The sequence below is a fragment of the Brienomyrus brachyistius genome, chromosome 3, assembly GCF_023856365.1.
Source record: "Brienomyrus brachyistius isolate T26 chromosome 3, BBRACH_0.4, whole genome shotgun sequence".
Classification (NCBI taxonomy): domain Eukaryota; kingdom Metazoa; phylum Chordata; class Actinopteri; order Osteoglossiformes; family Mormyridae; genus Brienomyrus; species Brienomyrus brachyistius.
In genome coordinates this window covers 18078644-18093464 of record NC_064535.1, presented here as the reverse complement: position 1 = coordinate 18093464, position 14821 = coordinate 18078644, and the positions used below count along the sequence as shown (strand labels likewise).

The 14821-nt window shown below is 44.7% G+C and overlaps 1 protein-coding gene across 1 annotated transcript; it reads right to left on the bottom strand.

The window, feature by feature from the left end:
* Nucleotides 1-4999: 4999 nt before the first annotated feature.
* Nucleotides 5000-13754, bottom strand: npy4r (neuropeptide Y receptor Y4). Its single transcript, XM_049008620.1, has 3 exons — nt 13650-13754; nt 8350-8484; nt 5000-6083 (listed from the first exon to the last, which is right to left on the bottom strand). Exon 3 carries the CDS (start codon nt 6065-6067, stop codon nt 5000-5002), a length of 1068 nt encoding a protein of 355 aa, XP_048864577.1. The 5' UTR covers nt 6068-6083; nt 8350-8484; nt 13650-13754.
* Between the last annotated feature and the right edge of the window lie 1067 nt (nt 13755-14821).

Sequence of the window (14821 nt, the reverse complement as noted above, 5' to 3'; positions counted from 1 at the left end):
AAACCACCTGAGAAAATACTTATTTTACTTATACTTAGTACAGATAGTACAATGTGCACCAGTGCTGAAGAAGTCAAGCCCTAGCCTCCTACTGCCATTAAAACCGATGTTTATATACACATGTACCTGCATATGCCACCTAAGGGAACCCTGCATGTCACAGTTTGAGAATTACAGGTCTATAGCAAATGAATTAATTTACACCAATTAATGATTCTGTTAGAAGTATATGAGGACTTTTAAACTGCATCGAAAACATAGGCTAGAAGGTTGAACTGAAAGTCAAATCATTCCGCTATCTTGCTTTGGGTGTAGCCCAAGCTTCCTTCCTACTCCCCTGACAAAGGAAATAATCGCCGGTTGGTCGCTTTCAGATATCAACACCAATTTATTTGTCTGTTATCATTGATTAAAATTGACAAATAGCAAAAACCTGCAGGACATCTCTACAACTCTCCTCATTCTTTCTGCTCTCGTGATGCTTTGGTGCACAAATCAGGTGTACCTCTCAATTGGCAGTGTTTTTTCATGTGATTTTTGCTACATCTCTGCCGTGGCAGGTCTGCAAATGCGTGTGGGGATTTTGAGGGCTAATGGCTAATGGCTAAGGGTGGTCCCCTTCTCCCCTTAAATCTACACTTATGCGTGCCACAGCTCCAGATATGTGAAGTTTTCTTCATGTCGTCGTCCACCTGGTATTCCGGTTTCCCCCAAAAGTCCAAAAACATGGTGATGCTAAATGGAGTAACCAAAGTGCCCATAGGTGTGTATGTGTCAGTGAACGGTGTGTGTGTGTGCCCTACAATGGGTTGTAGCCCCATCCTGCCTTTTTTCCTGCCTTGTGCCCCTAGTCTCCGGGTCTAGGCTCCAAACCACCCTCACCCTCAATAGGGCCACGGGTTACAGAAAATGGATGGATGGATTTTGAATTTTTTAGAATTATTTTATTGAAGAATATGTAAAGTTACAGGTTCAGTCACTAAGTAAATTCAGTTAGTTATACTGAATAACAGTGTGTGTGGGGGGGGGGCATGTTTAAATAACTGTTTTTAAATAAGAAAATACATAAGATCCACCAGCATTTGGGCCCAAACAACTACCCCAGTACCTCCTCTGATATCAACCCGTTTTCACTTACATTTTCAGCTTTCCAGCTTCCCACTGACTTGCAAATTTCAGGCCGTATCTCTAAATCAAAATCTTCTACCTGTCAACTAGATCTCCTCCCTATTGTTCTGGTTAAAGCCTGCCTCCCCTCTCTGCCTCCCCTCTCTGCTTCCCCTCATCTCTGCTATTATTCACTCTTCACTTACCACTGGAATTGTTCCTATCTCTCTTAAAACCGCTGCCATTACCCCAGTTTTGAAAAAACTTGGTCCTAACAACTTTAATAATTTCCGCCTTATTTCTAATTTACCTTACCTAACAGTTGCGTCACAAATCAACTCGTACCTAACTCAAAATAACCTGTACGAACAATTCCAGTCTGGTTTCTGCCCCCTACATAGCACTGTAACTGCTCTTATCAAAATCACCAATGATCTCCTCCCTTACTGACTCCGGTTTACTTACCATTTTAATTCTACTTGATCTAAGCTCAGTCTTTAACACCATATCACACTCCATTCTTCTCAGTAGATTAATTTCTATCGGTAATACTCATACTCCTTTAAACTGGCTGAAATCTTATCTCTCATGCCACACTCACTTTGTTCAACTTAGATCATTTACGCATACATCCCAGCCCTCTCCAGTTACCACTGGTGTGCCCCAGGGCTCTGTCCTGGGGCCCCTTCTTTTTATTATTTAGCTCATCCCCATTGGACATATTTTTCGCAAATACAACATACATTTTCATTGCTACACAGATCTACCAGCTCTATCTTTCTAGTAAATCCAGTTCCACCCTCCCACCCTCCTTCCTTACTGATTGCATTAATGAGTTAAAATCTTGGTTTTCTTCTAATTTCCTCAAACATAATAGTGAAAAAAGCAGAATTTCTTCTAACTGGTACCAAATCAACAATTTCTAAAGCTGACAGTTTTTTTATCACAATCGATAACTCTTATGTCTCCCCCTCCCCTCAGGTTAAGAGTCTGGGTTTAGTCCTCAATGGCACATTATCCTTTCAGTCTCATATTAACAATACAGGGTGGTTTCCAGGAGGGAAAGGAAGTCCTCCATTTGAAGATGAGGCAGCACCTATGGTACAGGCAACCCCATTGGCCACCGAATCCAAGGCACTTGAGGTATTTGGTCTGCAGAATGCAGAGAGGCGTGAAAGCCAGAGTGGAAGCACAGGCTGCAGGGGTTGTTTAAGAGTCTGGTCATTCTGTTGTGATGTTGAGGATGAATAACTCGTGGGCAGGTGGTGTGGTGAAACAAAAAGGGGTTTTACTGAACTCAGTGGAACAAACACTGGAAATAAACTGGATCAGAAGGGACCGAAATGGGAGGACTGGAACGCGAGAGAGCACACGCAATGAGAAGGTTTCACTTCAATTACGGGACTAACGCAGATGGAACAAACAGGTACACACGCAGACTAATAAAAGGCAACAAGGATCAGGTGTGGCCCAATAGGGCTGCGTGATGGAAAAGGGAGGAGGGTCAGGCAGACGTGGCGGGCAGAAAGTTGATGAATCATTGCACAATTCAATTCAATTTATTGTTATATAGCGCCTTTCACAACAGAGTCACCCCAAGGCGCTTTACATAGGAGTGATACATTACAACATCAGTAAGACAAAATAATACAAAAACAGGAAAAAAAACATATTGTTTTAATAAACTTGTTTGTGTGGTTTAGATTTAAATCTGAACAATTACCGTGCTTCATATAAATATTGTGTGTCACTAATCTACCTAAAAATGCTTAGATATTGTTTTTTGCCACCCTATAGACCATACAGTGGGGATGAGGGGCATCCTACTGTAAGTCATGAACTACAGAGTGTTTTTTTCTTTAGCAGATTATGGCCGTGTCCAAATTTATGGCTGCATTCTTCTAAGGCTGCATTTGAAGACCAAATGTGCTACAGCAGTGCGAAAAATCTGTCCCTTTTCGAAGGCTCCTTTAAATACGGTGTGGATCGTTCAAAAGAAGCAGCCCCTGAATTAATTGCATTTACATGTGATAACCTGATTAAAGTGTTTACACGTGTTCTTAATAACCTGATGTAATAGCATTTACATGACTAGCTCTTTAAATGTTTTTATCTTAAATGGGTTGTCACATTGTAAATATTTCAGTTAACAAGAAAAATAAACAGATCTCACTTTGTGACTTGAGAAACTAATGGTTAGGGACGTGCATTTGCAATCAAAAGATTGCAGATTTAAATCCCCGACCAATAAGTACCACTGAGATTCCCTGGGCAAGGTACTGCTGAATTAGGCGCCCCCTATTATGCCACAATGTCATGTATGGTTGAAATGGAGAGGACACATTTTGTTGTTGTGCACTGGGTGCTACGGTGTATAATCATTGACAAATGGTCACTTTCCCAGCCCTTCCTCTGTATGGTCTGTAGGGTTTGCCGAAACTGACTGCAAACCACATCTTGGGATTAACCACATTAATAAGGTGGTGGATGTAGAGAACCCCAACTCAAATGACTGGTGACCTGTCTTGTGATAAACCAGGATCGGATCGGATCAGATCAGATCAGATCAGATCTAGGCTCAGTTGCTCTTTCCACATATCCTGGATGTTTTCCCTGTTTTTCTGAAGCTGAATTTGTAAGCCCAGATTTTCTCAGCCTGAATCTTACAACTTGAACTTTCAATAACTGAATTTTACAACCAGAACTTGAATTTTTGTGACTACAAAAGCAACATGAACTGAAATTCAGGAAATAAATTCCAATTTCAGTTTCTTTAATTCAACTTCAGGTAAACATTCAAAATTTGGGTAAATAAATTCAAATTCAAGTTGTGGTGAGTCTAATTTGATGCCATACTTATGGTTCTATAATGCTGTTATATTACTGTGATGCTATCCCCTCTTTATGGTGCTATAAGGCACCATACATCCTCAGGCTGCAGGGGATGTTGAGTATTGGGTACCAGCCGGGGGGCCAAGCTGAGGATCGCTGTATGCTATGCTAATCACACTGCAGCTCCAGATGACATTTTTGCTGCACCAAGCCCTACCTTTATCAGCACCAACTGCCCCTCAGCGTAAATCCAGCCACATTAAAACTCTAATTTTCCTACCCAGGCAACCATCAAGAGACCAAAAGATTTTGGACCTCTACCTTTCTGACAGATTAAAAAGAGCCATTCATATTACTTGGAGACCAAGTGTATGCACTGGAGAAAGTGCACAAAAGCTTGCAGTGGCAAGCAGAGGGAGGTCTCATATGCAAAAGCCTTAACTGTGGTTTTTGCCTCTTGGAGAAGGAATATCTTCAAAGTCCTGTGCATTTCAGTTAACAAATTTCCTTCTTGGCTTGCAGGATTTTTTTTCTCACTAAATTTGCGTCTTCTGTAGATTGAGTGTCTGCTTCGATATAAGACGCATAATTAATTGTTAGGAATCAAGACATTTTTTTTCTCCACACAAGGGTCAGGTGTATTACATCATTACAATATATCTACATTCCTCACTGAATTAGTGGGTTTTAACTTTCTAATTTCCATATGTCTGAAAAGTGGTTTTTTGTACATATCATCCTAATGAGTATAAGCTGGGGTGCTGAAATGCCAACAGCCGTGCTGTCACTCCAAAACACACATGCAACATTCTATTAAACAGTAGCTGTGTAACATACAGCTCTCCTCTGGGCACATAAACACTCCACTTATTGGCGAAGGACTGTTTTAAATGTCTTTTTAAAGTAACATGCCCCAGAAAGTTTGTGTACTGGCCCCCATCAGTCCAAAAGCACTATATTTTATAAACGGTCAGCAGCTTGTCCATAGACTCAACGCTGCCCAGACCATCCAGTGATTCTGCACAGTCACTTGTAGTGCCATGAATGGGCAAGTGATACTTTAAACTGAGTTGTTCCTGCAGCTGAGGCGTAGCGATGTTCTGGATACCTCAACCTGCATGGTAGAAAGGGGAAAGTGCTCGTAATCGTCCTCTGGTGGCCAGCAGCGGCAGTGCTGCACGGCGTCTTTCACCTCCTTTCTGAAGTTGCTGTTGAGGAAACCATAGACGACGGGGTTTACGCAGGTGGAGGCCATGGCCATCAGGTGGCAGAGTGAGAAGACCAGGTTGTGGTGGCAGTGCGCGATGGCATCGTCGTGCCAGTCTGCTATTGCGTTGAAGGTATTGAGCGGCAGCCAGCAGATGGCGAAGGCAGTGACCAGGACAGCCAGCATGATATTTATGCGTTTGCTGTGACTCATGCGCCGGTTCTCCTCGGAGCTGCGGTCTAGCATGTGCCGGCGGCGCCGCAGCCGCATGAAGATGCGCAGATAACAAATCAGCACAAAGAGCAGTGGCCCGCAGTACTGGAAGACCAGGAGCCAGGTGGTGTAAGCCAACTTGTGCTGCTGCGAAGGCCAGTTCTCCATGCACACCTCCTTCTCCTCCTCAGGTTCATTCTGGGGTTCAGGCTGCAGCTTATAGGGCTCGCTGGTGAGCAGGTGGAAGGCCAAGAATGGCAAGGAGGTGAAGCAGGCAAGCATCCAGATGATCACAACTGCCAGGTATGCCTGGGGCACACTGGGTTTCCAGCCACTGGGGTTGATGATCAGCTGGTGGCGCTCCAGGGCGATGAGCACCAGGGATAGGATGGAGACTGTTACCGACATGCATTGGACAAAGGGTGTCAACCGGCACAGAACAGACCCAAAGATCCAGTGATCCATCAGGGTGTACACTACAGTGAAGGGCAGGCAGAAAGCACAGACTAGAATGTCGGAGACCGAGAGGTTGGCAATGAGGATGCTGGTCACATTGGTGTTCTTTTTCTGCTGGGCAATGATGCAGATCAGCCCTACATTGCCCAGCAACCCCAGCACCATCACCAAGGAATAGGAGGCGATCAGGAAGATGGTCAGTCCCTGGGACGTCGGGCAGGGGTCCTCCGGGATGATCACACTTCTATTCATGGTTGGGTGCTGAGACCTGAGGAGAAGCAGAAGCACATCAATCACCACACGGGCAGACATGCTGGGAGAGTGAGTGGGAGAGTGGTGTTCCGTATTCAGCCCAGTTTGGAGATATTTCTGACTTGGTAATGGCCTTATCTGCCATTGGCTCCTTCCCATTTTTATATCTGGCAACTAGATTTCTGCCAGCTCAGAGCACAGTCTGTGAAAACCCACCCATGCTAGTGTCACGTGCTCACATTTTGATGTTTATAACCAAAATGTAGTCTTTAGAACAACCTTCTAGTGTTCTTAAAAACAAATGGCCATCAAAAATGACGACAGGCAAGAAGGACTATGCTTAGTAATGGGAAATGAAGGGCTTTCATCTTTTCACCTTTATCCATGCCTGCATGCTGAACAAACATGCTTTAAACATGATTCTTAATTCATGGGTAATTTACCCCCTGAAAGTATGTACGACAGATAGTCTAAGGAGGAAAAAACAGCTTAATTGGGGGTCAGAGAGGCCTCTGAAATGAATTTTGTCATCACAGTGCAGCCGATAGATGTAGAGGGTCCAGATATCTGTGCTGCTCTGAGAACAATGGTTTATCATCAGTGAGTCATGCAGCCTTAACAAAACTGGAGGAAAAAAACAGCCCTGATATTTATGCCAGAGAGCCAAATATAGGCACAGATTAATGTGCAAATCTTTCACAGCAGCATCCGTGGCCCCCTTCTTTGGAGCTGATACATTTTCTAATGTCTGCTATTATTGCCCCAGGTAACACAGGGACAGGGCTTTTGCATGTGGTAAGCAAGGAGTCCAGCACATCAGCCCAGGGGGGAAATTAAGCATCCATGATCCTCCGACCACAGTGCCTGTCACAGCTGGTGCAAATATCATACAGTCCACATTCCCCATCAGACACTTGTCCTCCCATCCAGATATAATACAGGATAAATTAATGCTTCTTTTTATTTCAGGTGAAATTTTCACTACATAGTTTCCAGGTCATTTTCAGGTTGCATTGTTGGGCATAACTACTGTACATGCAGGTTTAATCATGAAAGGCCTTTATTATGTTTGTTATTGTTAGGTAGCTGTGCTCATGACGTGAAGTAGGCCAGGAGCCAATGGCAGCACCAAAGGGGCGGGGGGGGGGGTGACCTAAGAGGGTGAGTTGGATATGTTTACTTATTGTGGTACCATGCCGCTAGTGCAACATGTGATCTGTTCAGATACAGCAAATGCTCAAGGTCCTTTACAGGCTGGTTTTTAGTCATGAAGGCTGCTCTGAGTAACACATGTCACACTGGTTGGCCCCGCTGCTTCGCCCAGTGAACACAGATAGGCACTGGAGGCCCATCCTGGAGCCCATTATGGTCACGCCGGCTGGCTAGATTACACTCTCTTACAGAAACTGGAATCAGGTGAGTCACATTATTTGGCTACTTTTTGAGATTCTGAAAAGGATGTAAAGGATGAAATTCAAAAATATGTGATTACATTCCAGCATTCAAGCCTGGGCGTCCTGACTTCGGAGCGGGGAAGCAGGATCCAGAGACAAGGAATCAGGTAGACTAGGGATTTATTTCAGAAACAACACGAAACACAAAGCAAAGCAAAAGACAGGACCCCTCCCGAAAGGCGGACACTCCGGGCATGTCTAAGGGGAGTGAAGACACGACGGAACCTAAGAAAACAAAAGCAAAGCATCAACAAAGCACAGGGAACAGGACCGACACACAAAACAGGCACAAGGGCAACAACTAGAATATCAACTGACACACCACAGGGAACGCCGATACACACAGGGGCACCAGAAACGGAAATACAGAACCCAAGGAGGGGGACAACGGAGGAACAACAGCAGGGGACAAACCAACAGAAGGAGCAATGACAAGAGGGTGAGCAAAGGGACCAGGAGGGAATAAAGGCACAGAGCAAACGCAGGGGACACAAAGGCAGGGGGCAGGGAGGTGAAGGGCGGGGGGAAATGAGGAGCCAAAGGGAACCCCGGCCGGTGGAAGGCAGGAGCCACAGGGGCTGCAGGTGACCGCAAGGAGCGATGGTCGGGGGCATGGGAGCAGGAACCAGGGAAATAGGGACTTCCTCAGGGATTGGAGCAGAGGGCACGGGAGCAAGGTCCGGGGGATCACTGATCAACAACAATGAGAACTAGCTGGTAACATGGGGATTTCACACAAGGTAGATGAGGGGGCGTGGCAGATGGGAGGAGCAGACAAGCGGGGCGTGACAATGGGGAGCTACTGAAGTCCCCATTCTCTATACAGACCTATTTCTCTTGCAAGCTGCATTCGTTCCGCTGATAAACACAGATGCTTTAAGGTCACGCAGTAACCAGTGTGCATGAAATCAGTCAGGAGTCCAGAGCAGAGGGTAGCAATCACCTCCTCCCCAGTGACACACCCTGGAGGAACCAGAAACACAAACAATCATCAGCGTTTGTCAACTGCATCAGTGCATCAACTGCATAAGTGTTTGTTGCTCGCAGTTGAGGCTGCTATGAGGGTCAGCCTCTCCATCAGTGCCTGCCTATAACACACACTGTCTCTGTGACCATCGTGTATCTGTGTCTCCCTATCTGAGGACTGAGCACTTGTATGTAATGCAGAGGATTAGATTGACATTATCTCTAGGGTGACGTGCACCCTCAGAGCAGCGCCAGGTCCTATCCTCTGTGCAGACAGCTGCGGGTAAGTGAGGGATTCTTGCTAGGCTTTTCTATTTTCCTGCACGTCGCTGCAAAGGCCACCCTGCCTTCCTAAACACCTGTGAACGTGCTCTCGTTGCTGTCTGCAGCTCCCCTTGCATGCTGTAGGAATAATTGTCATGCCTATTATGCATGCCATTAGGCTTTGGTTTGGTGTATTTTTAGACGAGTAATTTGCATGTTGTGGAAGGTGACGTGTGTCAATACTGGCTGTGGGATGGTGGGGGTACGTGACTGTTAGATGGGGTTGGTCAAGATAGTGTTACCTGCTGTCAGCTCATCATATACTCATTCGTCTACCTTTAATGATCCAGTCAAGCTTGCTGTGAATCTGGAGCAGACTGGGAACAGCCCGGATGACTCTCACAGTGTACTGACATGGTCACAAGGGGACTAATTTTAAGCCACCTTCGCACTTGCTGACACAGGTAACTAGTGGCCTAAAGACCCCCAAAGAACATGGAGGGTAACTGGGGCCGGATTCATATCCACATCTCCCCCTTGTAACCTGCTGACTCTTACTGGTCTGTAATTTCAACAAAAAGGTCCTTGTAACTTCTGCTGTAGAAAGGTTTTCTAGCTTTTGCAAGATGGTTTTTATGTTCAGTACATTGTATAAGATAAGCCGCCAAGTCATTTATACAAACACGTAGTGCAAAGCAGTCGGGTTTCCTGATTCACCTCTTGGCTTCAGTCATGCTTAAACAGTTTGTAGATGTGGTTCTGGTCTCCCTGGTCTGTCTAGAGTAAACACAGTGCTCTCTATGGTCCCAGTTGCTCTCCCTATATGCCTATTTGGATTACAGAACAGTATTGACTATTCTGGGTCCCATTTACTTGCAAATATGTGCATGTTTGTTATCTTGTTCTCACCTGAGTAATTGAGAGCAGGTTTTGTAATTTGAATAATTTACTGTGAATAGCTTGAACCTGAATACAGAATATATATTTTCCCCTTGGTAATTATATTTGTATTGTAAGTTACTTGCATATTTTAAAATGTAATTAAACCTGATTTACACTTATTCGTTAGTGATTCCATTAGCTTAGCCAGGATCTGAGCTGTGGCAGCATTAACTGCATTTAATAAACCATCCAGTGGGAGATTGTCTGATGCCAAGCTTAAAGTGATGTTTGGGGAAGCAATTCTGTCACTGTCACCAGTGTGCTGTGGTGTAGAGCAGGGCAGCAACGCCAAGCAATGCCTTTACAGAATACGTCACATCCTTGGCCAAAAGTGTTGTAATGGGACAGGGTGAGTTTGTCGCCTTCTGAGTGAGTATTCTCCCTGCATCACACAGCTGCTGTCAGGGTTCTCCACACCACTATGCATTGGGAGGAAATTAGGGGGGCCCTCTGTGCCTTTAGAGCCTGTTGCTCGTCCCCCCCCCCCCCCCCCCCCCCCCCCCCAGGAAAACAAGTGGAGAGAGTAGGGGATAATGTCAGTGATCGCAATCACACATGAGCAGAATACAAGGGCAAGAGTGAGGCTTGCTGTGAATTCTTGTTTCCATTCTGCATCAATGACATAAAGAACCACAAGAACAAGGGTCCCTGGGCTGTGCCCCCTTGTAGCTGTGGTGATAGCTGCGTTTTCTAAATGCTGCAGGAATACGTTTGGAGATTGCAAACTGAAAAACTAAAGCTGACTGGGCCTTAAAAGCATATGTGGCAGTGACGAGATTTGACGTCCTCAGCAGCAACCTGGGGTACGGATCAGTGTCCCATTGGTGCCTGCTAGAAGCAGGACTTCAAAAGATCTAACCCCTCCCACCCTATGCGGCAAGTATAGAAAGAGAAGGCTCCCAAAACATGCTCCCTGCGAGTCACCTCAGCATGGTTTGTCTCACAAAAAATACCAAGGAGATGCCAAAAGACATAGCTCTCTATAAAACTGGGCAATCTGTCTGGTGGAGGGTCCCAGCACAATCAAAATAAAACACTGTTTAACTCACCGTGATAAGCGTCTCAGAATATAATTTACAACAGTGTTTGATAGGGCTGTTCCAGTATGTCAGCAAGATAGTAGGAAATGCCAAAGAAAAGCTAAGAGCACGAAAGCTGTAGATTCTGTCTTTCATGGGGCCAGTGTTGGAGAATCAGGGGCCCAAGGAGCAGAAGCTCTGCACGGAAATGCCTCTCATTTCAGTGAAGTGACCAAGTACTTCTGTCCTGCAGTCATCAGGATGGAGCTCAGGGGACTGTTACAGCTTCACAAGCATCTATTCTATTCAATTCAATTTATTTTTATATAGCATCTTTCACAGTCATCCCAAGGTTTTTTTTACATAGTTCTGTTATGATACATTCCTGTATCATTTATATAGAAAAACAGGGAAAAGGGAAGACAAGTAAATGAAACAAAAAAATCCAGATGACCCCGTCTCCAACCAGCCCTGCGTTCTACCAAATCTTTACATGTTTGTTAACAATAAAGACTGGCTTCTCTCTTTCCTACTCAATTTTTGTGATGACATCACAAAAGTTTGGCGCTCTCAGCAGCAGTTTCATGGATGACAGTCACTTCCTAAGTGGCACATTGCATCTGTCACACCCATGATAATCAGTCACCTCGTTGGCTGCCTCACTGTTAACGAGCAGCTGTACACCATTTGTGTTGTTCTGTGCCTGACTAAGAGACGACCCCAGTGAGCTGTGGTACCATTCCACTGACCTGGAGAAAATCAATGCTCATTCACAGTATTTCATTCTGTCTGAGGTCTTTACTGGATCTAGAGTAAGCTAGCACAATATCACTGGTGCAGAACATACAGTGTGATCACTGGGTGATGCCATCACCCAAGCTCTCCTGCCACAATGGAAGTGTCTCTTATGCCGCCATGGTGAAGTGCCATTAGAAGGAAATGGCCTCTCTTCACTGTGACAGAAGGCGATTTAGACATTAATCCATTTGTGCACTGATCTAATCGATTATTGTCAGGTGGTCAGAGATGCCTCTAAATAGGGCATCCAGTCTCTACAACTTTTCCACACAAAGATGTCTGTATAAACACATTCAGTTTCAGGTTGCTAACCAATGACCTACATCTATCCCTCCATTTCATTATATTGCCAATGTTAATGTTCCACTTTGCTGTTTTAATTTGTAGCTGTATTACAGATATTTATCATTTATTTTACTCATCCTCATATTGCATCACGTCATCTTGTCTTGTATTGCACTGCTGTTTCTCCTACAACTGTAGCATAAGAATTTCACTGTAATTTCACAATAAAACTTGAAACGTCTTCATATCTAATAAGCGCCCATCATGGTCACTATTGTCATTGGCATAATGCTTAAAACACGTTTAAATAGTCCTCCTGTGTGGACTTGCATTTGTGGGGGTGTCAAAGTGAGCGACATACTGCACTCCCTGAGCACAGTTACATACTGCACATTCCCACACTCCCAGAGCACAGCTACACACTGCCACACTTCCTGAGTTCAGTAACATGATGTACACTGCCATGCTCCCTGAGTACAGTGACATAATATGCACAAGCCACGCTCCCTGAGCACAGTGACATGATGCACACTGCCATGCTCCCTGAGCACAGTGACATAATGCGCACAAGCCACGCTCCCTGAGCACAGTGACATGTTGCACATTGCCATGATCTCTGAGCTCAGCAACACACTGCACAGTGCCGTGCTCCCTCAGCACTGTAACACAGTGCACACTGCCAAATTCCCTGAGCACAGCCACACACTGTGTTGGTCCCGAAGTACAATGACATACTGCACACACTTCCTGAGCACAATATTACACTTCACACTGCCAAGCTCCCCAAGCACAGCAACACACTGCCATAGTCCCCGAGTACAGTGACACACTGTACATTGCTACACTTCCTGAGCACAATGGTACACTGCACACTGCCACGATCCCTGAGCACAGTGACATGCTACATACTGCCACACTCCAGAGCACAGTGACATGCTGCACACTGCCACACTCCCTGAGCACAGCTATACACTGCACACTGCCACGCACTGTGAGCAAACTGTGAGCAACACTGACCGCATCAAGTACCATGATCATTAGGCTTCTGCACAATGCAGAGGCGACATGGTGACATTTGTGTGAATTTACATTTAAATACGCAATGCTCCATGACATGTTCATATTGAGACCTTTTCCATTCATATGTTTGGTTGTGCACATAAAAATCAGTTAAAGGTCTTCTCTGTCAAGAGGTCCTGTTTTTCATCTGGATTTACCGATTATGAGAATCTCTAGGCTGACAGTTTGTGCTCTTTGTAAAGTAAAGCAATCTGACAGCTGATAGCACTGGGAACAGGGAGGCAAAAACCAATCTTCCTGACTGCTGTGCAGCTGTAGAATGAAAGCAGAGAAGTGTACAGAGGTGTTTGTCTTTGTTCTCTACTCTGAAGTTAAGTTATACTTTTATATATCAGCGGCATAATCACTGTGAAGTACACCTTACACTAATGAGCACAATGAATTACTGTGCACAGGCACGGTGCATTGTTAGGAAAGTGGCCTGAAAACTATGAGACACACATTGCATAAAACAGAGCAGTGTGCAAAGGCTAGCTGGATATTTTTAAAAACCCATTCTGTCACCACATAAAATTTTTAACAAATTCTGTCTCAGTTCAGTAAAAAGCCTCGTGAACAGAACATAATCACCTCAGAGCTGTCCATTATTTCATTTGAATGATTTTTAATTTTTATAAGGATGCTTATTAATTAAGCTTTTGTGCAAAAATTATGAACCATATGCTGCCAGCTAAGCTTGTGCATAAAATGAGAGGAGCCTTACTGAAGCATGCATTGGGAGCCTTACTGAAGCATGCATTGGGAGCCTGAGTGAAGCATGCATTGGCCACTCACCGGTGCTGAGCCTGTGGTCTCCTGGCCAGGCAGCCTGCACACTCGCGGAGATGCTGCACAGGCGTGGCTCCATGCAGCCAGGACTAGCGGTGGCGCCACTCCTCCCGCTATCACACTGTGTTCCCGCACTTGCTCACTGGGTCACTCTAAGGTACTTGGGTTTGCCAGATAAAACTTTGGCACTCTGCTGCACCCCAGTGCTGGAAAGAGGGTTTTGCAGGGTCTCTGTCTCACCTCAGTGTCTTGGTTTCAAGAATATTGTTGGGTTTTTGGATGGATCATATGATTGGGTATGTGTATTACTTATGCAAATGTTTTCTATGTGTGTTATTAGTGAAAGGACCCCCCACCCCACTTTGCTGTGTCACTACGTTTATCACGGCATAATCTCATGCTCCAGTGCTAGGAGTCCTCTGTTTTTTTCTTAAGGCTGTTATTTAGCGCTATACAGTATGAAGTTTGGCCAACCTTGGCCTTATTGTCTCTGCGACAAAGCAGCCTCCTAGTGCCTGATTACGGTATTGAACTGTAATCCAACTCACAATTTTTAATTCTGGGAATGTTTATTGAATGTTACAATTAAGACTTAGAAACATTGAAAGTGCCCAATTTTACTGATGTTCCCAAAAATTTTATCTCACTACTACAACTAAGACTAATAATATAGACGCAACTAAAATGCATGATTACAGCAGCCAGCAGCACTGTGGCTTTATGTCTCTAAGGTCATGGATTCAAAGTTCTAACAATGTTAGAAAGTTCTCTGACAACTTTGAGACGACCTTCACAACGTTGGCTAAAGTTTTGCTGATGGCCTCTGTCAGCTGGGGTGTTTGCTGACATAGGAATCCTCCCTCACCAGGGGCTTGTATCACAAAACTAGATTTTTGGGCTAACAAGATAACCAGTCAGCTTTAAGGTAGTTTGGGTTAAATGTAAGTGAACAAAGATAAAGTCCATTTAAACTGAGGTACCACAAAAGTGACAAGTTATCTAGCCTAATTCCCGTTTTGTGATTCTGGCCCCAGGATCTCCATGAAACGTCCTGTTAGTACTCGAGCAGAACTCCCCTTCTGCTTTTGGAACAGTAAAGTGATATCATGACTTGGGTACACCACACAGTGATCAAACTAATATCCATTGAATAAAGGAATAATACTTGTTAAAATTAT